Genomic DNA, 27249 nt, shown 5'->3' with positions numbered 1-27249 from the left:
TTATTTCTCTTCCCCTGTTGGGGTAAGGGGGAGGGGGTTGTGTGCACAGTGTTTTCATTGCTCTCATCTCTCACTGCCCATTCCAAGTTGTCCTCGAGGCATCGGAGTCATTTGCAATGTGTAGCTGGTCTCACACTGAGACCAGGTAAGACAGGCAGGTTAATGAGCCACCTGGAGTTTTACTGCCAACCGCATAGCAACATGGCAATTCCACTGAGAATAGCATGATTTCCAGAAGTTCAAAATTTGAAGACACTCGGTCCTCACTTAACGCCATTGTTTCGTTTCCGAAAATTTAAGCGAAACAACGTTAAGCAAATCACATCTTCCCATTACGATTAATGTATAGACTGAAGTTGCGTTCTTTTAAATATTTATCGTCAAAAAAAAAAAAACATGAAAACTTGAAATACTCCACATGTATCATGCATTCCTAAATTAAATAACATTTTAAAATAAAATGGATTTCTAAATATAAAAGAAATGTAATTTTAAATTAGGACACTCACCAGCGATGGGTGTTGTTTGTGGAGGCAGGGTGGGGTTGAGGGGCGAGTGATGGCGTCAATTGGACGAAGAGGGACGATCGTTTTGATCTTTGATCCAGTCGGCCAAGAGTCTTTCCATATTATCCATGGTGCTGCTTCGAGCACGGCTTACCTTGGTTGCACTGAAAAGTGTCACACTTTGCGAACTTTTTTTTGATTTTGTCAGCATTAGTATGAATTATTCTTACCGTCACTGGAGGTAGTCCAAGCACTTTAAGGAGTTGACTTGCACGTCAAATAATATCAAAATGGCGTGACACAACTGCTCGCAGTCTACATATGCCTTTGGCTACACGACACAAAGTAGTTTGCCGTGGCCTGCCGGCAAACCACGCAATAGCGAACGTTGCGACATTAAAAAGGATATATGTTCCTTTTTGTATGGTTGACGTAACAAAACAACGTTAACCGATTCGACATTAAGTGAGGAATGACTGACCTTGAAAGGACTGCCTTCAACTGAAGTTAAACCCCCAAATCCTGGGATTCCAAACACACAACATCAAGGTGCATCCAGGAAAGAGCAAGAGGTCACATTGAGGAGATCGGTGCAGTGTTCGACTGTTAACTCGTGCCTCATTTATCAACACGTGTGCCCGGACCGATCTCATTGTGCTCCGATGTTCTTCCCGCCCTGGCCATATCTCAGCTCTACGCCGACCGCCACCGACTGGGCCAAGATGGCCGAGCAGTGGCGACAGAAGCGCGAGCAGGAGCAGCGGAGGCAAAAGGGGGCTGCAGGAATCCGGGGAGGCATTGGTGCTTCAGGGAGAGTTGGTTTGACCCCAACACCAAGCCCCAGCCCTGCAGCGGAAAGCTTGCCGTTCTCTACAGCTGGTGATGCAACACCTTTGCTTGATGAGACTGATCGGTAGTTTTTGGTTTTACCTCCATTTTTGTTTCTGCTTCGACTTAGAGGGAAGGGTTGCGATGCTTGCTGGTTGGGAGATGAACATGGACATCAGCAGGGTAATCGAATGGGAGGTAATCCGAGGTACAGAAGGAGAGTGGTTTTGAATGCTTTGTTTTTACCGATCTTCATTCTTCTCTGATGATTGTTCCACTGCAACATGATCGTTGCACAAGTTGTGTAAAGTGTTTATAGAGCAGTGTCGGCCTCCAAACAACTCATGAATTATGGACCATGAGGATATGATTAATTAAATATGTTTATTGTCCACAAATGTGCCCCCCCTTGCCCCCTCCCCTCCTTCTCCCACGTAAAGTTTACGATCTTTGAAACATTTTTCATTTGCCTGTGCAATAATATTTTTGTCACATGTTAATGATGGAAAATGTTATTTGGTAAAATAAACTGCCATTGCGGGACAGCTGTTTCTTCTCAATGAATAAACCCTACTTGGAATGTTGGAATGCGGTTATACTGTGTACCATTGAGGGTCTATCATCCCTACTCCCCCGTAAATCCCCCCCCTCACCCCACCCCGAAACCCCTTTACCTCACTCATTGCCACACACCATCCACAACCACTCCATCCCCTAAACCCTCCACAACTCCCCCCAACCTCCCCAAGTCCAACAAATACGATGTCGAGCAGAAAAGGCACAGTTTCGTTCATACAAATGTGGATCGTTCAACTGGACTTCTCAAATACAGGGACATACATACCAGATCAGGGCCATTTGACAAACGTGAGCAAGGTGTTAAATAATAATCATAATTTAATAATCCACCATGCACATCCTGTTAATTAAAATAGAATCTGCTATGCACGTGCTGTCCTGTTAATTTTAATTATCACACCATAATGATTTGCCGTACACGTTATGCTGACTGGTATATTAGAGCACAATAAGTAACGTGTGTGTGTGTGTGTGTGTGTGTGTGTGTGTGTGTGTGTGTGTGTGTGTGTGTGTGTGTGTGTGTGTGTGTGTGTGTGTGTGTGTGTGACGTGAGAGGTAATGGGGAAGAAACACTTTATGGGAATTATCCTTTGCTCTTTCGCCACATCTCAATAAACATCGCTCTTTTACCATAATGAGATAAATTCTCGCTCTTCCACGAGCCTCAACTTCGTATACGAAAAAATGTTTTTGGCCGGTTCATTACCGTGATTTTATCAAGTTCGGGACGAGACGGTGTTGCCTTGATAAATCACTGTGAATTTTGGTGAAGTTGCCTTTGCTGGTTTATGGTGCAGTTAGTCATTTGTAGTAGAAAGTGAAAAGTTTCATATTGATCAGATGTTTAAAAAATGTTTATTTTACTTTAATAAATTGTAATAACTTTGTATTTGTGGGAAAATTCTTTTTTCTTTTTCTTAAAAATTGTGCATCAACTTTGCATTCCAGCTATCTATGTGGAGGAGGGCTTTATACAACTGTGCATATAGGGTTGAGTTTCAACTGGTGCGCAGTGGTTGGGAGGGGTTTCAACTGATGGGGAGGGGTGAGGTTCTATTCCATCCAACACTTGTGGGTTATCAGTGAGAACTCCACTTGCTCATCAATGTCCTTAAGCGTGAGATAATCTGCATGCCCCACAGAGTCTGGTGACTCATCCATTCACTGTGGTTGACTCTTGTTCCCTTCCCTTGTGACAGGAGGACGTTCTGAATGACTATGGGTGGCTCTTCTCTTGTAGTTGTAACAAAAAAAAGCTTCAGTTGCATTAAGCTTTCTTGCAGCAACCAATGATTCCTCGAGTAATTTTTTTGAAAGTTGCTTAGAAAGTCCATGAATGTTTCTCAGTTTTAAATTTTTTAATTTTAAATTAACAACCTGGAAGTTGTTACCTCCACCACCGAAGGTGAAGAAGGTTGTTTTCACCCCTTTGTTTATCTGTCTGTCTGTTTGTGGACGGATTTGGATGTCTATACTATCTAGTTGATTCTAGTATCTCTACTATCTAGATGTACTATTACTATCGAGTACGATACAGTACTATATGGTTTTTGGCCCGATCTCTCAATGGTGAAGAATCACTTTAAAAGTTAAATAATTCTCGTATCCAGATCTTCACCAAAATCGAATCAATTTGTCCTTGCAACACACCCAACATGTCAACCAAGTTTCGTCCGAATCCGTCCACAATTTTTTTTTGAGATATGTTATATCTCGTTTTTGGCCCCATCTCTCAATGGTGAAGAATCACTTAAAAAATGATCAGATGTGGATCTGGATCTTCACCAAAATTGAATCCATTCTTCCTTGCCATACACCCAACCTGTCCACCAAGTTTCATCTGAATCCGTCCATAACTTTTCGAGATATCATGCACACAAACAAACAGAAAGGGGTGAAAGCAGCTTCCTTCTCCTTCGGTGGCGGAGGTAATATGAGAGCCCGGTTGATGATCCAGTAGGAAAACCGGTCACCCGCTTCCAAATCATTAAAGGTCTTTTGTCGTTCTGAACAACAATTTTGAGGTTTGAGATGGGGAAATAAGAGTCAAGTATCCTTGGTGTTGTATAATTGGTATCATTTACACCCTTCACCTTTAAATGTACATGTACACGTCAGGAATAGCCGTCACTATTGAATAAATGATAACAATTGTTGGATTTTAAAACGATGTTCTTGGTCTGAATGAGCTCTAAACCTGGAAGTCTAGTTCTCATACCCCCTCACCTCCATTGTTGCTATTTCCCCCAATTTGTGGAATCACCTGCGAACAGCCGTTCAATCCCCCCCTCCAAGACTTTAAGCATCCTGTCCACCATCTAATGTAGTGCACAGAATGCTACTCCCCCCCCTCCCCATATCATTTATACCCCCATGAACTCCACCTTCCTTCCCTGTTCGTTCATTCCCTCCTTGGTGTTGTCCAGGTTTCGAGGGTTTTCAGTTTTCCCATAATGCCGTGCGCACCTCTATGCTGGTTGACATCGCTTCCCCAGCAACCACAGCATCAGTCGCTCCACAACATAACACATCTATCTCGTCATTCTGACTTCCTCCAATGGGAGGTCACGTACTCACGTTCATTATTTGGCCCAGTCAGGTCGTGTTTAGCCTGCCAACCAACATGGCGCCAGAGCACTGCATCATGGGCACTGAAACCCCTCGATCGCCCCCACTCTTCCATGAACCTTGATGTTTTACACAAGACGTGTTAACTTTGTGTGCAGGAAACGACGGATGTGCCTTGTCCCCTGAATTCGTGATGTTCGTGTTGGGCCTTTGTCGGCGTCTTGTCCAAATGAGTCGTCATACTCCTAAAGTCGACTTTGGATTGTATTTAACTTGCATCATATTCATGTGGGAAAAATTCATCGATATTGTATCGTTACTGGAACAGTTCAGAAAATGTATATGTATATATATGTATGTATGTGCTGTTGGGTTAAAACTTCATTCCACGATGCGCCATATCAATCTCAGCCAATGACGCACCGCTTTGGAACCAAACAAACCCCAATAACTGAGGGGAGAAAGCAATCGGAGACGCAAGTCAACCAATCAGAAAGCACTTCACAACGCGAGCATTACTTCAGCCAATAAGAATCATCGTTAAGAGGAGCAGCGAGCGCAAGAGCCAATGGGGAAGAACTACGTCGGCGCAGCTGGCAGGATATCAACCATTTAGCATTGGCGTTGGAGTGGTGCGGTGATCTGTGAGCCAATGGGGTGAGGCGTTATTGCACGGAACATGGAGGATTTCCTTCGGGCGCTCTCCTTCTCCGGTGAGGGAAGACGTCGGAGAAAAGTAATTTTTTTTCGGTGGAAAGTCAACGAGACGGATCGGAACAACAACTGCGTCGCTGAAAATATCTCGGTGCATCTGGGAAAAATATTTTTAAAATTCGATGTCGATCTCGTGCCTTCGCAGGCGCCGATTTTCGCGCCTTTTCTCGGGGAAGAGGCGCGGGGCGGGGCTGAAGAGATTTATTTAATTTGCTGTGTATTTTTATTTCTCCCTCGTCTGTTTTTCACTTTTTTTTCTTCTTTTTTTTTTTGAACCCACAGCCGAGCAAAAATATTTCTCTCAAGTTTGAGGTTTTATCTTTTATCTTCGTTTCGTTAATTACATTTTCAAATTGGCGAATTGGTTTGGATTCGAGCTTTTTTTTTTAATGTCTATCGTCCAAATATTTTAAAATATGTTTTTTCATTTCGAAATGTTTCGGGTTTTCTTTGTACTTTCACATTTACCAGAGAAATGGAGTTTGAGATTGTGGCTCGTTCGGTGAATCCTTCCTTTGATCGGAACCTTGAAACTGATTTCTGTTCTCGGTGGTCCCTCGAGTCTTATTTACCTCATGTATTTATTTTCTCCCCTTTTTATAATATCAATTCCATTAATTGAAAGTAATATTTTGGATTTTTGGTTCTCGTATGCATCGATCTCCGCACTTTTACTCTGTGACTTCTCATTGCGGTTTGCTCGTGTCTTACAGGAGTGATGCTGCTTCTGACGGCGTCAAGCTTATACACCGTCCAATGGAGAGAGAGAGACCATTAATCTTAATTCTTCCAGGTTACGAGACGAGGCCATTCGGTCCATCATGTCTGCGCTATATCAGCAGTCAGCACCACATTAAACCAGAATCGGTTAATTTACTGAATTGCAGAAAAGGGGGAGAGGAGGAGGAGGGGATTGGAACAGGAACATGACGAGTTTTTTTTTTTTTGTTTGGTTTTTTTTTTAATCCATATCGACACACGAATATATATATATATATATATTTCTTTTGGTTTTTTTTTTTAATCGAAATCTACACACGAATATATTATCCCTGTGTCGTAAGAGGCGACCAGGGTTGCGTCAGGAAGGGCATCCGGCGTAAAACGTGTGCCAAATCAGTATGCGGATCAAATGGATGATCCACTGTGGCGACCCCGAACGGGAGCAGCCGAAAGATCTACACACGAATATATATATATATTTTTTTTTTAATCCATATCTATATATATATATATATTTTTTAATCCATATCTATATATATATATATATTTTTGGGGTTTTTTTTTTTAATCCATATCTACACACGAATATATTGTTGCGGTTTTCGCGCCCGCCGGCGTGCGACGGCCACGTAACTCGAATCGCGGCATGTCGCCCACCGGACGGACAATCCAGTCGTGACCCTCTCGGACTAACGCCGGGAACCAGTCACGGGTGGACCTTTCGGTCTCACCGCGATCGAGCCAATCAGCCCCCGCGTGGGATAGGGTTGCTCGCCAAATTCGAACTACCTAAGTACCCACGCGGAGGGTAGACCGGGCGATCGCACCTCGCCGCAGGTCGACTTCGGACACGGGCCACTTAAGCGACCCGTTCCGTACTATCAGAATAACCGAGCGGTGTTATCGTCGACCTCGATGGTTCGATTAATTATCGGGCGTATTCAGCCCACTACCAACCCTTTACGTGAAGCAAGATGGGGATTCAATGGAGGAAAAGACGAAGCGAAGCGGGAAACAGTTCAACAATAAAGCACATTTATTCTCGGCACACGGGAAGCACACAAATACAATTCCACCAAATGCACACAAAAAAAAGAAAACACAATTCCATTTACACAAAAAGCAAACATAAAAGTGAAAAAAACAGTGCAGAGCTAATACCGACTACCGAGCACACGGCAACACTTATACAATTCTACTTCACAGACGGCGCCGACAACACATACCCAAAACCAAGGAAAAGAAATCCCCCAAGAATGAGGTAGGCCTGGGGCCGAGACCGGGTCGGGCCTACCCGTCTGGTGATGAGACGCGGAGCGGCGATGGCCCCGCAACCCGCGGGCCTCGTGGACAGTGCCTGGCAGGGGGTGGGAAAAGGGGCCCCCTTTGTCGCACTATCTCAGCGCGGGGGGAAACAGGAGGGGGTTGCTGATGCTCGGGGTATAGAGGATCTTTATTATGTGCGACGAGCGTCTCCACCTCGGCCAGGTCGCGCTGTCGGCCTCCCTCGGGTGCAGCTTCCTGCACGACGCGAGCACCCCCTCGTCTGGTGTCGCCGCCTTTCCACAGCTCCGTCCCCTCCGTTCCGACTCCAACGCACACGACGAGCAGCTCCACCGCCCGCGAAGTCTTGACCCTCTGCTTCCGACTCTCCTCTTCTTGACTCTCCGACCCGTTCTTGTTTGCGACTCTCTTCTGACTCTTCGTTCCCTTTTTGCTGACTCCGACCTCTGACTCCTTCGCGACTCTCCCTCGTTCTGACTGACGAACACCGTCCTTTTATCCCCCCCGTAACTTCGCCTTTGACCCCCTCCCTTTGACCTTTCACCTCGCTCCCCATTGGCCCGAGAAAAAGTGGGCGTGAAGGCTTTTTGATCCACAAATTTGCATATATCGATCGCCCTGGGGGCGGGGCCAAATCGCCCCTCGCTCACCGATTGGACGGCAAAAAGTGGGCGTGTGTCGTTTTTGATCCGTTTTTGAAGCAGAAAATCCGTGATTTTGTACACGCTGTTCGACACGCGTTCTGCATGAGTCCAACACCGGTACCCACAGCGGGGCAAGAACGGTGGCGATGCTACGGTTGTGAGGTGTGCGTGAAGGTCGTGGCGGTTGTGGTGAAGCGGTGGTTGTGGTCGGTGGTTGATGTTGTGGTTGTGGTGATGGCGATTGGTCCAAAATAAAGATAGTAAAAGAAAAACGGCTATCCTGAAGAGTCGCAGCACGTATAAATGACATGTATTCCCACTAGACAACGGGTTTGGGCCTAACTACACATGCACTTACCGAGATACCTCACCTAAGGGACCTGAATGGTGGTTTGCGAATCTGGTAACCACAACACTACCCCCTTCCCTTTTTACAGACTCGTCCCGAGTCGTCAAATTTTCGTGTGCCATCATGTGTAGTTTTCCCCTAGTACATTTTACCTACGGATCCCTGAGTGCGACATTCATGGTATTCGTGTCCCCAAAATAAATAACCTGAGGGCTGCGTAACTACCTAAACAAACTCACTCACACGGACGACTTAAATAAAATTGCCGGCGCTAAGACATACATGCCGGGGGCGCACTCATATGTACAGTACATCTTAACCTTAACTTACAAATTTTACACTAAACCATGGCCCAGGATCATTGAACTCTGCAAAGAAAAAGCAGTTAGCAGGGAGCCAGGCTGCCCGCATGCAGTCTCTGGCTCAAACAATGCAGGTGACAGGGAACGTGGCTGGCTGCTCACACGCAGTCCAAGGCCTTCCCTTTTGAACTGAACTCAGTGAACAACAACGGTGCTTGGGCTGCACGCAGTCTCCGTGCCAGCTCAAGTGGCACACGCAATGAGCACAACGAATGGATGCATGAACGCAAACACGGTGCACGGGCTGCCACTGCAGGCCCGTGTTGTAGCTGCCAACAGGGCAGTTCTCGCAGCTTGCAAACTGTTGCCTTGCTGATCCTGGCGCACATGGAAATGAACAGGGGGGGGCAAAGCAAAAATTGAACGGGGCTGGTGAACGTGGGCAGTGGGCATGGCATGGCAAAGGCAGCAGGCAAACACAGCCCGCAGAAGAAGGCCGCTGCAGGCAAACTCAGCCCGCAGAACCAGGCCGGCACAGGCCTCGAAGAAAAACAGCCAGCAGATGAACTGGCCGGCACAGGCCTTGAAGAAAAAAACAGCCAGCCGGCAGACGAAGTGGGCCGGCACAGGCCTTGCAGCACACAGCCAGCAGATGAAGCTGGCCAGCTTTTACCGTTCAGTGGAGGTTGGTGGAGGGAGTGCGGTGGTGCTGGCCACTTGGAAGGCGGGCTCGGACCTACCTACCCGTCTCCCTCCCAACCTATCGCCTTTGCCTGTCACTGTACATACCCACTCCCTTAATTTGTCAAACCCCAATTTAGCCCCAACTTATTTTTTTGTTGTTTTTATTTTTACTTCCCCACTATAAATCGTCCCCTAACCCCCTTTATCGTCCTTGTTCGGCTAACCTATCCTGTCACCTAGCCTACTCCCAACCCCTACGTTCCCTTCCCGGAGGGGAACAAGGGAGAGCTAACGTCCTGTGTCGAGGCCCACCGAAGCCTCAGAATGGCCTCCCCAGAGTTCGGCGATCTATAACCAAAGTGGGTCCAGCGGCCCACAACGACAGCGAGGGGATGGATGGTGCGGAGGGGTACACTTCCTAATCTACCCTATCCATTTAACTGTTAAACTACCCCGGGGCTTCAACAAGCGCCTCTCGCTTAAACTATTGGTTCTAACAACCCAGATTCCCGTCGCCTGTGTTGGTGTCCTCACAATTTCGGGCCTCGCCCCCCAATTTTCTCTCCGTGCCCTCACACGGTCTCCTGGCTGGGACACGTGGCTCCCTTTGGCAGGCACGACCCTCTGCCGAATCTCCCGCTATGGCACCCCCGGGCACTACACTGCCTCCGAGCCTACCAGCTCCCTAACACCGGGGAGTGCCCCCCATGGCACCTCCCCTGAAACGCACACGTGGCAGGCCGGCCTCCCGGGCCCCTTTCCGAGGGTCACCCGTGCCCACTGCACTGCCCACGCGGCTAATGGCGCCCCGGGCCCCCGCACCAAGCAGGCGCACCCGTGCCCACTACTCTATCCCGGCCCCCCATGGGCCCATGGCCTACCGCGGCCGACTAGCCTGGTGCCCGGGGTACCCACTCAGCGATACTCACCTTTCGCAGCCACGCTCCCAAGCCCGTCAACAAGGCTCCTGCACCCCTCCAAATGGGTCTCGAGCCTACTTTCCCACCAACAGCAAAACGACCTCCATTTTTCAATTTGACTAACCCAACTGACTCAATCTACACTGACCCCGGGGTCCCTTGGGCGGGAGTCACTCCTCCCCCCAATCACTCATCGCACCATGCATTCCCCATTCGCTCCACACACACAGACCCGCTGGCCTCACTCACTCACCAAGCACATGCCTCACAACTCACCAACTCTTCAACACACACACCACTGAACTCTGCCATCCTTCTAACTACATCCCCTAACTAACTCGTGCTCCCACGTCGTCCCTTAAACTATAGCACGTTCCTTTTAACACTACGTAGCTAAACTACGTCCCCTCGACACATCCAAAGTCTGTCTCTGTCTCCAAAATAATCCCATTTTATTTCCCAACCTAAATCTGGCTACAATCCCTCTACCTCATCCATTCCACGGACTCCATGAGGACTTACCCCTGCCCCATGAAGTCGGTCTAACTAAGCTAACCCTTCCCCCTAACTAGTTTCCATCCTGTGCCCTGGTAAGGGGGTCTTCCACCCCTTGCCCGGGAATCCTGTGCACCCGAAAGTGAGGCTTGCTTTTTATTTTTTTTTATTTTTTTTTCATGCGCAGCACCTGCGCGGCAACTCAGAGCTCGCGCACTTTGCACCTGTCCGTGACGTCATGCGGCTGCACGTGTTCCTCGTCCCTCCTTGGACGGTGCCATCCGGCAGAGATACCCCTCCTGCCGGATTCCAACCACACGTGCAGCCATGACGTCACCGTGCGCAAAAAAAAACACAAGCCCCACGTCTCGAGGGGTTTCCCACGCGAACACATGTGCTTTGCCCGTTGGAGCTGAACACACACGATCGCGTGGAGAACCCGTCCGGTCCAAATCCATTTACCTGCCTAAACTTTGTCCGTCCGCGGGATCGGCAAATCCACCGCGTGCGTTTCCGGACCGGGACTTCACTCTCGCAAGCGAGCACGTGGTGGTCTCGTGCGTTGCACAGCACGAACCGCGCGCTCACTGCTGGGTGAACCCGGCACGGTCCTCGAAACAGCTACAGCCGCTACCCGGCTTTCTCTCCTCTGTCGCCGTCGTCGTCTCCATTCCACCCACGCACACCTGCGTGTTACGACGCACACAGTCCACACCATCACATTCACACCGGGAGATGCGGCTGCGTGCTCCCGCATGCCAACCGACATCTCCCTCACATACCGCTCTCTCACACACACGGTCTCCCTTGCACACAGCGACCTTGCACACGGCCGTTCACTCACGCGTGCCTCACTACTCTCACACCGTGCCTCATCCACACACGCGGGGGCACTCACCCGCGGTACCTCACTCATACACACGGCGACACTCACACACGCGGTCTCTTCCACACAACGTCCCTCACTCATGCACGCGGGGGCACTCACCCGCGGTTCCTCACTCATACTGGCCGTTTCACTCACACACACGGCCTCTTCCACACACGGTTCCTCATCCACACACGGTGCCTCATCCAAACACGGCGTGCTGGGAAGCACGCACTCCAGCACCATCGCCACCACACCACTCACACACGGGGTCGCTTCCACACACGGGGACGCACTCACGCCTTGCACCACACACACAGGGACAACTACACTGGGGATTCGTATCCCCACAAGGGTCTCCGGGGCCTCTATACCCCCCAAGCTCTCCGTGCACCCGTCCACAGCACTCGTCCCCTCAACCTCGCAAAACACGACCGAACTCACCTGGTCGTGACTCGCCTCAAGGGGGCATACTCCCTCCCCTCGTTCCTGGAGGAGGCCATCCCGCTGCTCGCACTGGGTCCCCACCCAGTCCGCCAGCTCACCCCCATTATCCTCCACTACCTCCGTGTGTGTGTGTGCGTCACTTACCCCGTCTTTATCGTGTAGTCTTTCCTCTATTTTGTCTGTCTCCCGTGTCTCTATACATTTTCTCTCCTGGTTCCTTTTTTCTGTCTCTTCCTGGTTCCTTTTCCTTTCCCATCTGAGTCGTTCTTTCTCTCTGAGCCCCATTAGCTGTTCGTTCTCCCTCCGTTTTAGTTGTTCAATTTCACACTCATATAGTTGTTGTTTTCTCTCCCACTGTTCCTCCTGCTCTTTGTTTTCCAATCTCATCGTTTCTTTCAATTGGCTCATTTCCTTCCTGTGTTTCATTCGCTGTTCTCTCACGACTCTTCCTCGTTTCCTCTCCTGTCCTTCCTTCTCCAGTTTCATGGTTTGCTTCATTTGGTTAATCTCCTTTTTGTGTTTCATTTGCTGCTGTCTAATTACTCTTCTTCGTTTCCTCTCCTGTCCTTCCTTCTCCAGTTTCATGGTTTTCTTCATTTGGTTAATCTCCTGTTTGTGTTTCATTCGCTGTTCTTTGTCCATCTCGTACTCCAGCCTCAGCTTTTCTTTCAATTGGTCAACCTCAGATTCATGTTCTTTTTGTTTTCTATTCCATTGTTCCTCTCGTTCTTCCCTCTCCAATCTCGTTGTGTCCTTCAATCTCCTGATTTCTCCTTCCTGCTTCATTCCTTGCTCCTTTACTTTCTCCTCGTATTCAAACCTATTTTTTTCCTTTTGTCGTTCAGTTTCAAATTCATACTCTTTCAGTTTTCTATTCCACTGTCTTTCTTGTTCCTCCTTCTGCAATCTCGTCATTTCTTTCAACTGACTGATTTCTTTCTCCTGTCTCATTCGTTCTTCCTTCATTACTCTTTCTTTTTCCTCATTCTTTAGTCTGGCCTTCGCTTCCAGCTGTTCGATCTGTACAGTGTGGTTTCTTAAAGTTTCATTTTCCGTTCTCTTCCTTTCCTCTTTTAACACTCTCAGTTCGTTTTGTAGTTCCCTCTCTTTGTTTTGGTGTTTCTGTAACTCAGAAACTTTCTTTTCCAATTCTTTTCTCATCTCCGCACCCTCCGACCTTGCTTTGGCTTCGAACTGTTCTTCCGGCTTGCGCTTGTGGTTTTCTACCCGTCTTCCCAGTTCCTCTGTCTCCGTTTTTCCCTCCAGTCCCAGCTTATCAACTCTCTTCGTCATGTCTTGAAGTCTTTTCTCACACTCCACCGTTTCGACCTTCAATCCCTCCTCTGTCTCCTCCTGGCTTTCTTTTAATTTTTCTAATACCTTCTTTACCTCGTGTCTCGTCTTACACGTCTCCCGAATTATTTTCTCGCCCGCCCCGACCGCGGGTCTGACAGCCGTTGCACTCCCCCCCAGCTCGTTCGTCCCAGCACGTGGCAGCGCCATTTTCTCGCCCGTGGTCCGCGTTTCGCTCCTCGCCATTGCCATAATGCCTGCCTGCAGGCCTATGCCCATGCTCTGCATCTCACCCCGCATTTCTTTCATTTGGTTTTTCGCTTCGAGTGCGTTTCCATCCAATTTTTTATTTTCCATTTGTTGCGTATTTCTCTTCATTTCGTTGTTCCTTTCTTTCATTTCGGCATTCCTGTAATCCAGTTTGTCATTTATGCTCTGCACGAGTTCCATAACGTGCTGTATCGTCACCTGCCCTGGCCACTCCCACTGACTACATTTAGCGGTGGGGTTATAATAAAAAAACCGACCAGATGAACGGCATCGATGCCTTTCCCAACCTTCTGGTACGGGTTTCTCTTGCACGGTGATCTCGTCCTGAGCCATGGATTCTACATTACTGTTACACATACCTAATCCACCCGGCACCCGCTCGCCTTGAGACGCCATCTTGCTTCTCGTGAAGGGTTAATTTCGCTCGCTCGTAATTTGGAGGGAATCGGGGGTCGCTTCTCTCACCCCTGGACCGATTCCCGTGAATTTAGCCGGAGACAGGAGAGCCCGTTTTCCTGTTCTCCGATACCAGTGCCGCGAGGAGGGCGATGAATTTGAATTTGTATCGCACGACCTGACACCAGTGTTGCGGTTTTCGCGCCCGCCGGCGTGCGACGGCCACGTAACTCGAATCGCGGCACGTCGCCCACCGGACGGACAATCCAGTCGTGACCCTCTCGGACTAACGCCGGGAACCAGTCACGGGTGGACCTTTCGGTCTCACCGCGATCGAGCCAATCAGCCCCCGCGTGGGATAGGGTTGCTCGCCAAATTCGAACTACCTAAGTACCCACGCGGAGGGTAGACCGGGCGATCGCACCTCGCCGCAGGTCGACTTCGGACACGGGCCACTTAAGCGACCCGTTCCGTACTATCAGAATAACCGAGCGGTGTTATCGTCGACCTCGACGGTTCGATTAATTATCGGGCGTATTCAGCCCACTACCAACCCTTTACGTGAAGCAAGATGGGGATTCAATGGAGGAAAAGACGAAGCGAAGCGGGAAACAGTTCAACAATAAAGCACATTTATTCTCGGCACACGGAAAGCACACAAATACAATTCCACCAAATGCACACAAAAAAAAGAAAACACAATTCCATTTACACAAAAAGCAAACATAAAAGTGAAAAAAACAGTGCAGAGCTAATACCGACTACCGAGCACACGGCAACACTTATACAATTCTACTTCACAGACGGCGCCGACAACACATACCCAAAACCAAGGAAAAGAAATCCCCCAAGAATGAGGTAGGCCTGGGGCTGAGACCGGGTCGGGCCTACCCGTCTGGTGATGAGACGCGGAGCGGCGATGGCCCCGCAACCCGCGGGCCTCGTGGACAGTGCCTGGCAGGGGGTGGGAAAAGGGGCCCCCTTTGTCGCACTATCTCAGCGCGGGGGGAAACAGGAGGGGGTTGCTGATGCTCGGGGTATAGAGGATCTTTATTATGTGCGACGAGCGTCTCCACCTCGGCCAGGTCGCGCTGTCGGCCTCCCTCGGGTGCAGCTTCCTGCACGACGCGAGCACCCCCTCGTCTGGTGTCGCCGCCTTTCCACAGCTCCGTCCCCTCCGTTCCGACTCCAACGCACACGACGAGCAGCTCCACCGCCCGCGAAGTCTTGACCCTCTGCTTCCGACTCTCCTCTTCTTGACTCTCCGACCCGTTCTTGTTTGCGACTCTCTTCTGACTCTTCGTTCCCTTTTTGCTGACTCCGACCTCTGACTCCTTCGCGACTCTCCCTCGTTCTGACTGACGAACACCGTCCTTTTATCCCCCCGTAACTTCGCCTTTGACCCCCTCCCTTTGACCTTTCACCTCGCTCCCCATTGGCCCGAGAAAAAGTGGGCGTGAAGGCTTTTTGATCCACAAATTTGCATATATCGATCGCCCTGGGGGCGGGGCCAAATCGCCCCTCGCTCACCGATTGGACGGCAAAAAGTGGGCGTGTGTCGTTTTTGATCCGTTTTTGAAGCAGAAAATCCGTGATTTTGTACACGCTGTTCGACACGCGTTCTGCATGAGTCCAACACCGGTACCCACAGCGGGGCAAGAACGGTGGCGATGCTACGGTTGTGAGGTGTGCGTGAAGGTCGTGGCGGTTGTGGTGAAGCGGTGGTTGTGGTCGGTGGTTGATGTTGTGGTTGTGGTGATGGCGATTGGTCCAAAATAAAGATAGTAAAAGAAAAACGGCTATCCTGAAGAGTCGCAGCACGTATAAATGACATGTATTCCCACTAGACAACGGGTTTGGGCCTAACTACACATGCACTTACCGAGATACCTCACCTAAGGGACCTGAATGGTGGTTTGCGAATCTGGTAACCACAACAATATATTTACTAGTACGTGCCCATAAAAAATAATAATAAATAAACCACACAGGCCGTTTCTTCGCTCTCACGTGCCCGTACGTGCGTGACCCGGAAGTTCGATATTATTCGCAGTTACGATTATTCGCAATTTATTTTTAATACCCAATTATTCAATTAGTGCCAACGTATTTTACCTTTTCGCAATGTCGTGACAAGGAAAAACAAGAAGAGAAGAGAAAAAATTTACTTCCTGGTTCGGAGCATACCAGCACTCTGATGTTCCCGAAATTTATACACCTTCTAATATGAAAACGATCATAACTTGGGCCATTGTGTTTATCTATAAATGCGCATAAGAAATCGAGAAATTATTAGAATACACGGTCATCACTCTCCGGAAGCCCGTACGTTGTAACCCGTAATGGGGAACGTGGCTGTGTTTCCCTTCCCCATCGGCCATGCCCACGCAACAACGTGTCTTCCCATTGGTTTGGTAAATAAATGGCCATAACTTGGGAAGCACTTGTCCGATTAATATCAAACCTTGAAAAGGCACATCCTCAGGTCCCCAGCAATATACCTGGCAAGTTTCAAATAGATCGGACCAGAGGTTGTCGAGAAATAGCGGTCACACACACACACACACACACACACACACACACACACACACACACACAGATTGCTGGAATTGTATATATATATATATATATATTTTGGGGGTTTTTTTTAATCCATATCTACACACGAATATATATATTTTTTGGGGTTTTTTTTAATCCATATCTACACACGAATAATATATATATATATATATATATATATATATATATATATATATATATATATATATATATATATATATATATATATATATATATTGTTGCGAATTTGCGCCCGCCGGCGTGCGATCGGCCACGTGACTCGAATCGCGGCACGTCGCCCACCGGACGGACAATTCTGTCGTGACCCTCTCGGACTAACGCCAGGAGCTAGTCACGGGTGGGCCTTTCGGCCTCACCACAATCATGCCAATCGGCCCCCCGCGTGGGATAGGGTTGTTCGCCAAACTCGACCTACCTAAGTACCCACGCGGATGGTAGACCGGGCGATCGCACCTCGCCGCAGGTCGACTCCGGACACGGGCCGCTTTAGCGATCCGTTCCGTGCTATCGGGATAACCGAGCGGTGTTATCGTCGGCCTCGACAGTTCCGATTAATTATCGGGCGTATTAAGCCCACGACGAACCCGTTACGTGAAGCAAGATGGAGATTCAATTAAAGAAAAGACGAAGCGAAATGGGAAAACAGTTCAACATAATGCACATTTATTCCGCGGCACACGGAGAGCACACATATACAGCGAAACAATGCACATAAAGCAATTTAAAACAACAACAACAATGCAGAGCTACGACCGACTACGCGAGCACACGGCAACACTTAACAGTTTTACTTCACCAGACTGGCGCCAACACACACACACGTTTACACCAAACTCCAAAAGAAAATGGAAGTGCGACTTCCCTGATCGCGTCGAGTCCTCCTTCTGCGACCGCAACTCCGAGCCCCTCCGGCGTGCTCCGCGAGCTCGTGCCGCGTGTCGCTCGTGTGGTCCGCTCGACTGTACGGACGGGGTTTCGGGGAACCGGACGGGGCTTGTCCGGCACTGTTTTCCGCGCTCGCGCACGGGTCAAAGAAGCAAGGCAGGAACCACAAGCTCGCGACTCAAGCCAGAAGACGACCATGAAGACCAACCCTCGACCAACCAACCCAACAACCAACGACAACCCAAGGTCCGTCCTGTCCGCCTTTTGTAGCGCGGGGCTCCGCCCTTCGCTCCACCCCGTTTTCGGCCCCGCCTCCCTTCGAGCTTCTTGGAGAAGCCTCTCGAAGGGGGGCGTGACCTCTCGCTTTCCCTCCACCCGCGCCGTGCGGGGGCCGGGGGAGCCAGTCTTGGCCCAGAGCCAGGGAATTATTCCCCCAAAAAGAGGCCCCCACCCTTTCTCACCTTTGACCCCTGCATCGCCCCTCCTCCACACCGAGCTCGGAGAACCTCGACGGGAAAAACAGGCGGGAAAACCCCCGAGCATAGTTGTTGGTTTTTGTTTGTTCCCGGAGATCGTAACCGCACAGGGCCTACTGAATAGCGAGTGGCGAAGATGTGGTAGCGTTGATGGTGGAGGTGGTGTGGTTGTAGTGTGGTTGGCGCTGTGGTGGGGATGGCGTGGTTGTTGAGATGCTGTTTGTTTGAAATAAAAGATAGAACAGAAAAAATGGCAAACTCAAAGCGTCACAGCCCAGATGGATCACATAAATTCCCTCTATACAACGGGTTTGGGCTAACTGCACATGTACTTACAGAGATATCTCACCTACGGGACCTGAATGGTGGTTTGCGAATTTCGACAACCATAACAACATATATATATATATATATATATATATATATATATATATATATATATATATATATATATATATATATATATATTGTTGCGGTCTTCGCGCCCGCCGGCGTGCGACGGCCACGTAACTCGAATCGCGGCGCGTCGCCCACCGGACGGACAATCCAGTCGTGACCCTCTCGGACTAACGCCGGGAACCAGTCACGGGTGGACCTTTCGGTCTCACCGCGATCGAGCCAATCAGCCCCCGCGTGGGATAGGGTTGCTCGCCAAATTCGAACTACCTAAGTACCCACGCGGAGGGTAGACCGGGCGATCGCACCTCGCCGCAGGTCGACTTCGGACACGGGCCACTTAAGCGACCCGTTCCGTACTATCAGAATAACCGAGCGGTGTTATCGTCGACCTCGACGGTTCGATTAATTATCGGGCGTACTCAGCCCACTACCAACCCTTCACGTGAAGCAAGATGGGGGCTCAATGGGGAAAAAGACGAAGCGAAGCGGGAGAACAGTTCAGCAATAAAGCACATTTATTCTCGGCACACGGGAAGCACACAAATACAATTCCACCAAATGCACACAAAAAAAGAAAACACAATTCCATTTACACAAAAAGCAAACATAAAAGTGAAAACAGTGCAGAGCTAATTCCGACTACCGAGCACACGGCAACACTTATACAATTCTACTTCACAGACGGCGCCGACAACACATACCCAAAACCAAGGAAAAGAAATACCCTCAAGAATGAGGTAGGCCTGGGGCCGAGACCAGGTCGGGCCTACCCGTCTGGTGATGAGACGCGGAGCGGCGATGGCCCCGCAACCCGCGGGCCTCGTGGACAGTGCCTGGCAGGGGGGTGGGAACGGGGCCCCCTTGGTCGCACTATCTCAGCGCGGGGGGAACAGGAGGGGGGTTGCTGATGCTCGGGGTATAGAGGATCTTTATTATGTGCGACGAGCGTCTCCACCTCGGCCAGGTCGCGCTGCCGGCCTCCCTCGGGCGCGCAGCTCCTTGCACGACGCGAGCACCCTTCGTCCGACTCGCCGCCTCTCCACAGCTCGTCCCCTCCGTTCCGACTCTCCTTCGCCTCGTTCCGACCTTTACGACTCCCTTCTTCCTCGTTCCGACTTCTTACTTCCTCGTTCCGACTGTTACTACTCCTTTGACTGACGAACACCGTCCTTTTATCCCCCCGTAACTTCGCCTTTGACCCCCTCCCTTTGACCTTTCAACTCGCTCCCCATTGGCCCGACAAAAAGTGGGCGTGAAGGCTTTTTGATCCACAAATTTGCATATATCGATCGCCCTGGGGGCGGGCCATCGCCCTCGCTCACCGATTGGACGGCAAAAAGTGGGCGTGTGTCGTTTTGGATCCGTTTTTGAAGCAGAAAATCCGTGATTTTGTACACGCTGTTCAACGTGCGCCCTACACGAGTCCAGCATCGGTGCCCATGAGTGGCGCGAGATGACGGTGATGCGATGGTGGCGAGTTGTGACGGCAAAGGTCGTGGCGGTTGTGGTGAAGCGGTGGTTGTGGTCGGTGGTTGATGTTGTGGTTGTGATGGTGGCGATTGGTCCAAAATAAAGATAGTAAAAGAAAAACGGCTATCCTGAAGAGTCGCAGCACGTATAAATGACATGTATTCCCACTAGACAACGGGTTTGGGCCTAACTACACATGTACTTACCGAGATACCTCACCTAAGGGACCTGAATGGTGGTTTGCGAATCTGGTAACCACAACAATATATATATATATATATATATATATATATATATATATATATATATATATACATACAGTAGACTAGGTGTAAGTCGGCAGCGTGTAACTCGTCACTTCGCCTAAGTCGGCAGCATCAAAAAGTCCCGAATTTATCTCATGTTAAATCCCTTTGAATAAAGGGTCATCCCTCTCTAAGTCGTCACTTCGTCTAAGTCGTCAGATGTTGTCCATTCCCACGTAATGGAAACTCAAGTAAATTACCACTCCTAACTCATCACACGGAACTGCTGCCTCATGAGAAGCCCAATTTCATGGAATCGTGATGCTCGCTCATTGGTGTACACCGCCAGTGATAGGCTATTTATAACTGCGTACACACGTTGATCGCACTGCAGGTAGGACAATGGCGACTAAGCGTAAGCTTACAACTAAAACCTACCAAGAAAAATACGACATTATCCAGTTTTGCGAGGCAAATCCACTGATGAAGAAAACAGACATAGCTGAGAAGTTGGACATCAAACGGCAGACATTGAACGATATCTTGAAGAATAAGGGCAAGATATTTGGACAAGTGGAGAAGATCGTGAGGCTGGTGGGAAGTGTGAAATGTGAAATGTGTGTCCTTTGAAGATGTCGATGACGCGCTCATCATCTGGTTTCGGCAAATGTCGGCTCAGCCAAATATTCGGTTTCGGCCAAATATTCGGCCGATACTGTCTTTCGGTGGAGGATTGCCCAGCCAACATCATGGAATACAATGACCGGTTTGAATCCTTTCTCATGCACCAGATGCCCAAGAGTTTGAGGCAGTCAAACATAACGGATTACTTCGCGAAGAAGTAAAGGATCGATCGAGCTTAGTGTTGAGGTCCGATCATGGTTTTATATTGGCTTGTTTTGTACATTACCGCACTCACTTACACATAGGCATTGAGTGGTAATCATCACCACGATGATTTGTGTCATGTAATTTGGCACCATACCATCACCGATGGTATACGAGTTGTCTTACAGAGTTGTTCATTATCTTTACTTTTGATAAACTGATTCATGAATTCCATCTTTGCTTGATCACTTTCCAACTCACCAACTCAGCCCCACCTATGCCGCGAGGATTGTGTTTTCCTTTTGGTACAATAGCCGGCTCTCACACATATGTGTCCAGGCCACGCGCGACTTCATCCTTCACCCCACAGTCATCATCAATGTTCGCATACGCGTAAGTCGTCACTTTTTTTTCTCGGTCCTGATGGTGACGACTTGCGCCTAGTCCACTGTATGTATGTATATGTATATATATATATATGTATATATATATATATATATATATATATATATTTGTGTGTAGATATGGATTAAAAAAAAAACCCCCAAAAAATGTATTCGTGTTGATATGGATTAAAAAAAAAAATATATATATATATTTTTTTTTTTTTAATCCATATCTACACACGAATATCTTCTTCTTTCGGCTGCTCCCGTTAGGGGTAGCCACAGCGCATCATGCGTATGATCTGCATAGTGATTTGGCACATGTTTTACGCCGGATGCCCTTCCTGACGCAACCCTGGTCGCCTCTTACGACACAGGGATATCTACACACGAATATATATATATATATTTATTTTTTTTGTTTGGTGTTTTTTGTAATCCATATCTACACACGAATATATATATATATATATATATATATATATATATATATATATATATATATATATACATATATATATTTTTTAATCCATATCTACACGAATTTTTTTTTTTTTTTGGGTGGGGGGGTTTAATCCATATCTACTACACACGAATATATATATATATATATATATTTTTTTTTAATCCATATCTACACACGAATATATATATATATATATATATATATATATATATATATATATATATATATAAATATATATATATATATTCGGGTGGTCCAAATATATAGGGTTAAAAAAAAAGTTCAGCATTCTGTTAGTGGTACCCCCCCCCCTCCACCCCAATTTTGTTCATTTGATCATACTGATAAATCATGTCAAGTTTCAGCTTCCTAAGACAATTTTAAAAGGTGGCTCATCAACAATGAAATTTTGCCATATTGCACATTATACGAGCATGTGCCTGGTATGGTTATTTAAAGCATTTTTGTGATGAAAATATAATTTCAACGAAATCAACTAAAAGTCCTGTCAGAGAAGTAAATTTGTATTGTCATGACACTCATTTTGAATATTTTGTCTATTTGCAGGAATCACATAAGCCTTTTTCAAGTACTATGATGCACGATCTGGAACAGCCGAGGATTGGTTTGCCACCATGGTCAACAACCATTCTATACTGCATAAATATTCATGAAATACAATATACCGCTTGATTTCATTTGAGAACTTGGGTTTGTGTAATACTGTAAAGAGGACAAATTACTCAATACTCATTGTCCACAATGGCTTCATGTAATTCAAACTCTGAATCCACTTCTGGGCCTGAGACTAGAAAGCAAACCTATATCAAACTGATAGGTTATGTAGATGAAAAGATCTGTGGAATGAAGCTACCTACTTCATGACAAGTGTTATCTTTGTTCTTCCACAAGCATAAAAGTGAAAACATGACAGTAAGGGAAAGTGCAAGGTTTGCTGTACGAGAGGTTTCGAAGATGTGGGATATGGCTCGTATTCCTACAACTATTGAAAGACTGGAGAACTTGTTTCTTAGATGGAAAAAAAATTTCTGAAAAATGAAAAGAGACAAACCAAAACTCAACGCGCAAACGAAATAACATTCGAAGAAGAAATTGATAAATTGTTTGATATAGCTCATGCTAATGCTATGACACTTATCCAGATTCCCGAAGACAAGGCCTTTTTGACTAATCAGAGAAATGAAAGGAATGGATATATGAGTGGACGAGATATTAAGCTGGCCAAAAAAGAAGAGAGAAAATTGAATAGAAAGATAACAGAACAGACAAAAACTGATAAGGAGGAGAAGCGAAAGTTACAGGAAAGAACACTACCAGCTGATGTAAGTAGTGACTAGTGAGTCTCGTGATTATAATGATGATGAAAGCAATAACAAGTGAAATCCTTCAATACAGTGCGTGTGGTGAAGCAAATGAGTACACTAATGTTAAAATATGCAATTTATGCTTTTTCAGTTGAAAAACAATTAAAAAACGTACTTAATATTTGAAATGTAAAAATCTTGTTATTATTGTGATGAGCTCCTTTATATATAAGAGAAGGAATGAAATCGTTCGATTCAGCGTGGCAGGGAACCGCAAAAGTATGATCGCATAAGAAAAACTTAGCTTTCAGCATTCGGCGATGGTGGGCGGAAATGAAGTCTTTCGGCGCGAAATGCGATTGTGGGCAGAAATGACGTCTTTCGTTCGTTCGTACATGAGAGGGGCGCGTTTCTTCGTTTTTTTTCTGTCAAGCAATAAATTAAATGGTTTTCACATATATAACACATTAGTTTCACAAATTTCCATTGAAGTACTCGGGTATTTCCGTCAACTGTCGCCATTTCCGTTGAGGTTACGCACTGCATCTACCGGACGGCCGTCATTGGCTGTCTTGAGGCACGTGGGGGGGGGGGGGACACCGGAGACGTGGTAGACGCCGGGGACATTTCAAACTCGGTGCAATTATATACAGCGCATGCGCTGTAAAAAAGACAGTGATGAAGAATTCAAACATAATGCTTTAAACACGCCTCCCACTGTAAAGAGCCCTCAGTCTAAGCACGTAGTGACTGTGACACCAAAGCTGGCAACTGCTCTGGACAGGACAAATATAAGTGACCGAAAAGCGATGTTTGTTCTCACTGCAGCAATGGAGAGTGCTGGCCATAACATAGACCAAGTAACACTCAGCCGCTCGTATATTAGAAGAACAAGGATTGACAACAGATCCAAAGAAGCCGCGAGAATAAAGGAGCAATTTAATATCCCTGATGATCTACCTTTAATAATACACTGGGATGGAAAAATTTTGCCAGACATATCAGGGGAAGACAATGTGGACAGAACAGCAGTCTTAGTATCAGGTTGTGGTGTGGACAAGCTTCTTGGGGTACCAAAAACATGATGGGACTGGTAAAACCGTTTCTGATACAGTGCTGAAAACTATTCAAGACTGGAATCTTCAGCACCAAATTGCTTGTATGTGTTTCGACACAACAGCCGCAAACACAGAGAGACTATCTGGGGCTTGCCTTCTACTTGAAGACAAACTAGGGAAAGGACTGTTATATGTTGCCTGCAGACATCATGGACATGAAATTATTCTTGCTGACGTATTCAAGTGTTGTATGGGCCCTTCGTCTGGGCCAGACATTGGACTCTTTCAGCGGTTTAAGAAGAAATGGTCATCATTTGACAAGCAGCAATATGCAAATGCGCTTCATGACCAGCAATGTTCTAAAATTCTACAAGATCATGAATCCCTAAAGAATGACATAATTCAGTTTGCAACAGGGGTGCTTCAGTCATCTAAACAGCCTAGAGACGATTTCCGTGAACTGTTGGAGCTCACTATTATTTTTCTGGGTGGGATACCACCACGAGGTATACATATTATGGCACCAGGGGCAGTCCACAGAGCCAGATGGATGGCAAAAGCCTTATATGCCATCAAAGTATGGATGTTCAAAGGACAGTTTAAACTGACAGCAAGAGAGGAGAAGGGATTGAGAGATCTTTGCATGTTCATCTGTCTTCTGTACACAAAAGCATGGACGACTTTCCCAATCGCTTCCGTTGCTCCACCAAATGATCTAAACTTACTGAAAGATATAACTAATTACAAAAATGTGAATGGTTCTGTTTCTGAGGTTGCCAAGAAAGCTCTCTTGAGACATCTATGGTACCTGAGTGAAGAGTTAGTAGCACTTTCATTTTTTGATAATAACACAAATTATTCAACTAAGAGGAATATGGTGATTGCTCTGGAGAAACCAGGTTCTGCACTTTCTCCAAAACGTGTAGATATTCCATCCAGTGATATATCTGCCATCACTCTTGCTGACATTGTTAGTGCTTCAACTCTGCGGTTTTTTTTGAAATCCTGAAACGGCCGTATGAATTTCTAATATTAAATGATCCTGAACAATGGGGGGTCTCTGTACAGTATCAAGCTACTAAAAAATGTGTTGACAGTTTGAGAGTAGTCAATGATGAAGCAGAAAGGGGTGTGAAACTCATACAAGATTTCAATGACACCACCACAAAGAATGAGGATCAGAAGCAGTATTTGCTGCAGGTGGTCTCTCAGCATCGATCATAGTTTCCCATTCAAAATAAATCAGTCCTTAAGACTGTCTGAATATGTTCTATTATGTAATCTTGCTAATGACCAGTGACCAAATTAAGATTTTTCATGGTTGCCAGAATGGCCAGTTATATTTTAATAGTCTTCTTACTGTATGTTAGATTTCTGTTTATTATATCATAGTAGCTATAACAGGTATTCGTCCAATTAGCATCAATCACTGCTTTGTCGCACCCATAAAACCTTTTGTAACATTTGTAATGATAGCAATAACATGAAAATCGCCTTATGGTTACAGTTTCATGACTAGCCGATAATGTACTTATGATTCTATGATTATATTTGTACTTGACACCATTGTACTATTTTAATAGTTTTAGGCATTAAAATTGAACTTTTCAAATGCATTGAGCCACCTTTTAATATTGTTTGATTCCAAAGATATTTTAAAATAATGATATTCATGGTAAAATGAAAAACATTGGAGGGTACCACGATGATATTTTTGAATTTCATTTTTTTGGACCACCCTAATATATATATATATATATATATAATTTATTTTTTTTAATCCATATCTACACACGAATATATATTTTTTTTGTTTGGTTTTTTAAAATCCATATCTACACACGAATATATATATATATTTTTTTTTAATTGTATTTTCCTTTTTTGGAGGGAAAAGTGACCACTGTTGCAGGGTGAGGCATGAAACCGACAACGCATTCAGCTTTCGACTGGAACCTCTCACACACGTCCACGATCACCACTCTCACCCGAACCCATCCATACCCGAACTACGTCCCAGCCCTGCCAATGTCCATGCACTCCCCTATCAACAATGTTTCGAGGAATTGTTCCACACAAAGGCTGCAGAACGATCACCATGACCGTTGTTATTATAGTTTTGCTTAAATAAATTTACCTTGTTTCCCGAAAAGCATGAATATGGCTTTTAAACTTTATTCCTTCTGAAAGTTGTTTGAGTTTTTTGTGTGTGTGTGTTTTCCTTGTTTTTCCAACTTCCACGTGCCTGTGCCCTTTTCTTGTTGCACGGCTGTTATTTCTGTACAAGTAGTGCAATTTGAAAAGGGCATCGGAATGTGGAGCCATCACACTGTGTGCGTGAGACGTGTCTGGTTTTATTTATTCGTTTGCAGCCTGCGGCTGCTTGGATGCATCGTTTTCTGGAAGCGTGGCTATGCTTCTGATACAGTGCCCCTGTTACCAGTAACCTGATACTCATTTTGCTGACCATGGAAGGATGATAAGCTCTGAGTCAATCCACCTGATGTTATTTAAATGGCCCTACATGGCCTTGAACTCAAGACCCCAACATCTTGAACCAGACACCTTAACCATTTAGCCAACACCAAGCCTATGTGTTTAGTTGTGGGAAACTTGTGAGATGGCAGGGATGACAGTGACAGGAGAGTAAAGATAACTTGGTGAATGTTAGTTGTGAGGATAGAGATGTTTGTAGGTAACAGAGATTATGGTGAGTTTATAGAAGTGATCAGGATAGGAACCTGGAGAGTAATGCGGTGGCGATGATAGGAACCTGGAGAGTGATGCATTGGACAGGCATCACTGGCAACATATGGCAAAAGACAAATAGCATGAATGTATTTTAAACAATATATTGCATCATTTTTATCCATTGATTATCATTCAGGTTTTCCCCTTCGACTGTCCCGCAGTAGCTCCACTTCGATGACATTACCACGTAATTTAGTGACTACACAATGTGTACCATTCGTGAGTTCCAGAGGATCCATAGAGCGCATTAAAATTATAGGGCACTCTACTTTAAAGTAATCCAAAAGTCTGGATCAGTTTCGTGTACATATTCATATCTTGTAGATTTTAGCTGATTCTGAAACTGTTAACAGCATGTCGATCGGATGGTTCTGTGATTTTCTACGGTAGTAAACAGAAGTACGACTTAAGCCTGTACTCCACCATGCGGAGACCCAAGGACCTAATATTTCACAACAAACTAAAAACTCACAATTTGAAGATATTTTAAATAAACATTTTATTATA

The 27249-nt window shown here is 46.5% G+C and overlaps 2 protein-coding genes across 5 annotated transcripts in view; both read left to right on the top strand.

Annotated features, from left to right (window-relative positions):
- SUPT6H (SPT6 homolog, histone chaperone and transcription elongation factor) overlaps positions 1–1877 on the top strand; it is a 92176-nt gene extending 90299 nt beyond the window's left edge. For both annotated transcript variants that reach the window (XM_085897709.1, XM_085897708.1), the window contains exon 38: positions 1198–1877. In XM_085897709.1, the coding sequence (XP_085753835.1) occupies positions 1198–1423 (226 nt within the window). In that variant the 3' untranslated portion in view covers positions 1424–1877. The remainder of the gene's footprint in view (positions 1–1197) is intronic.
- A 3197-nt stretch (positions 1878–5074) lies between these two features.
- Positions 5075–26143, top strand: LOC147018220 (uncharacterized). Of its 3 annotated transcripts, none has more exons than XM_085897701.1 (3): positions 5075–5194; positions 5909–5988; positions 22176–26143. In XM_085897701.1, the coding sequence occupies exon 3, from the start codon at positions 24095–24097 to the stop codon at positions 24998–25000; it is 906 nt and encodes a 301-aa protein (XP_085753827.1). In that variant the 5' UTR covers positions 5075–5194; positions 5909–5988; positions 22176–24094; the 3' UTR covers positions 25001–26143. The 3 variants fall into 3 exon arrangements, with proteins under 3 accessions (XP_085753827.1, XP_085753828.1, XP_085753829.1); XM_085897702.1 differs by having other exon boundaries at positions 5103–5217; XM_085897703.1 differs by lacking the exon at positions 5075–5194 and adding an exon at positions 5268–5286.
- The last annotated feature ends 1106 nt before the right edge of the window (positions 26144–27249 follow it).

Source organism: Eptatretus burgeri, chromosome 10 (genome assembly GCF_056783735.1).
Source record: "Eptatretus burgeri isolate ZD-2024b chromosome 10, Ebu_testis_v1, whole genome shotgun sequence".
NCBI lineage: Eukaryota > Metazoa > Chordata > Myxini > Myxiniformes > Myxinidae > Eptatretus > Eptatretus burgeri.
Note: the sequence above shows the minus strand (reverse complement) of the source record. Positions and strands in the feature narration are given on the sequence as shown.

What these genes read in the sequence shown, in the direction of transcription:
- LOC147018220 (XM_085897701.1), top strand. Translation starts at nt 24,095, where the DNA reads ATGTGTTTCGACACAACAGCCGCAAACACAGAGAGACTATCTGGGGCT.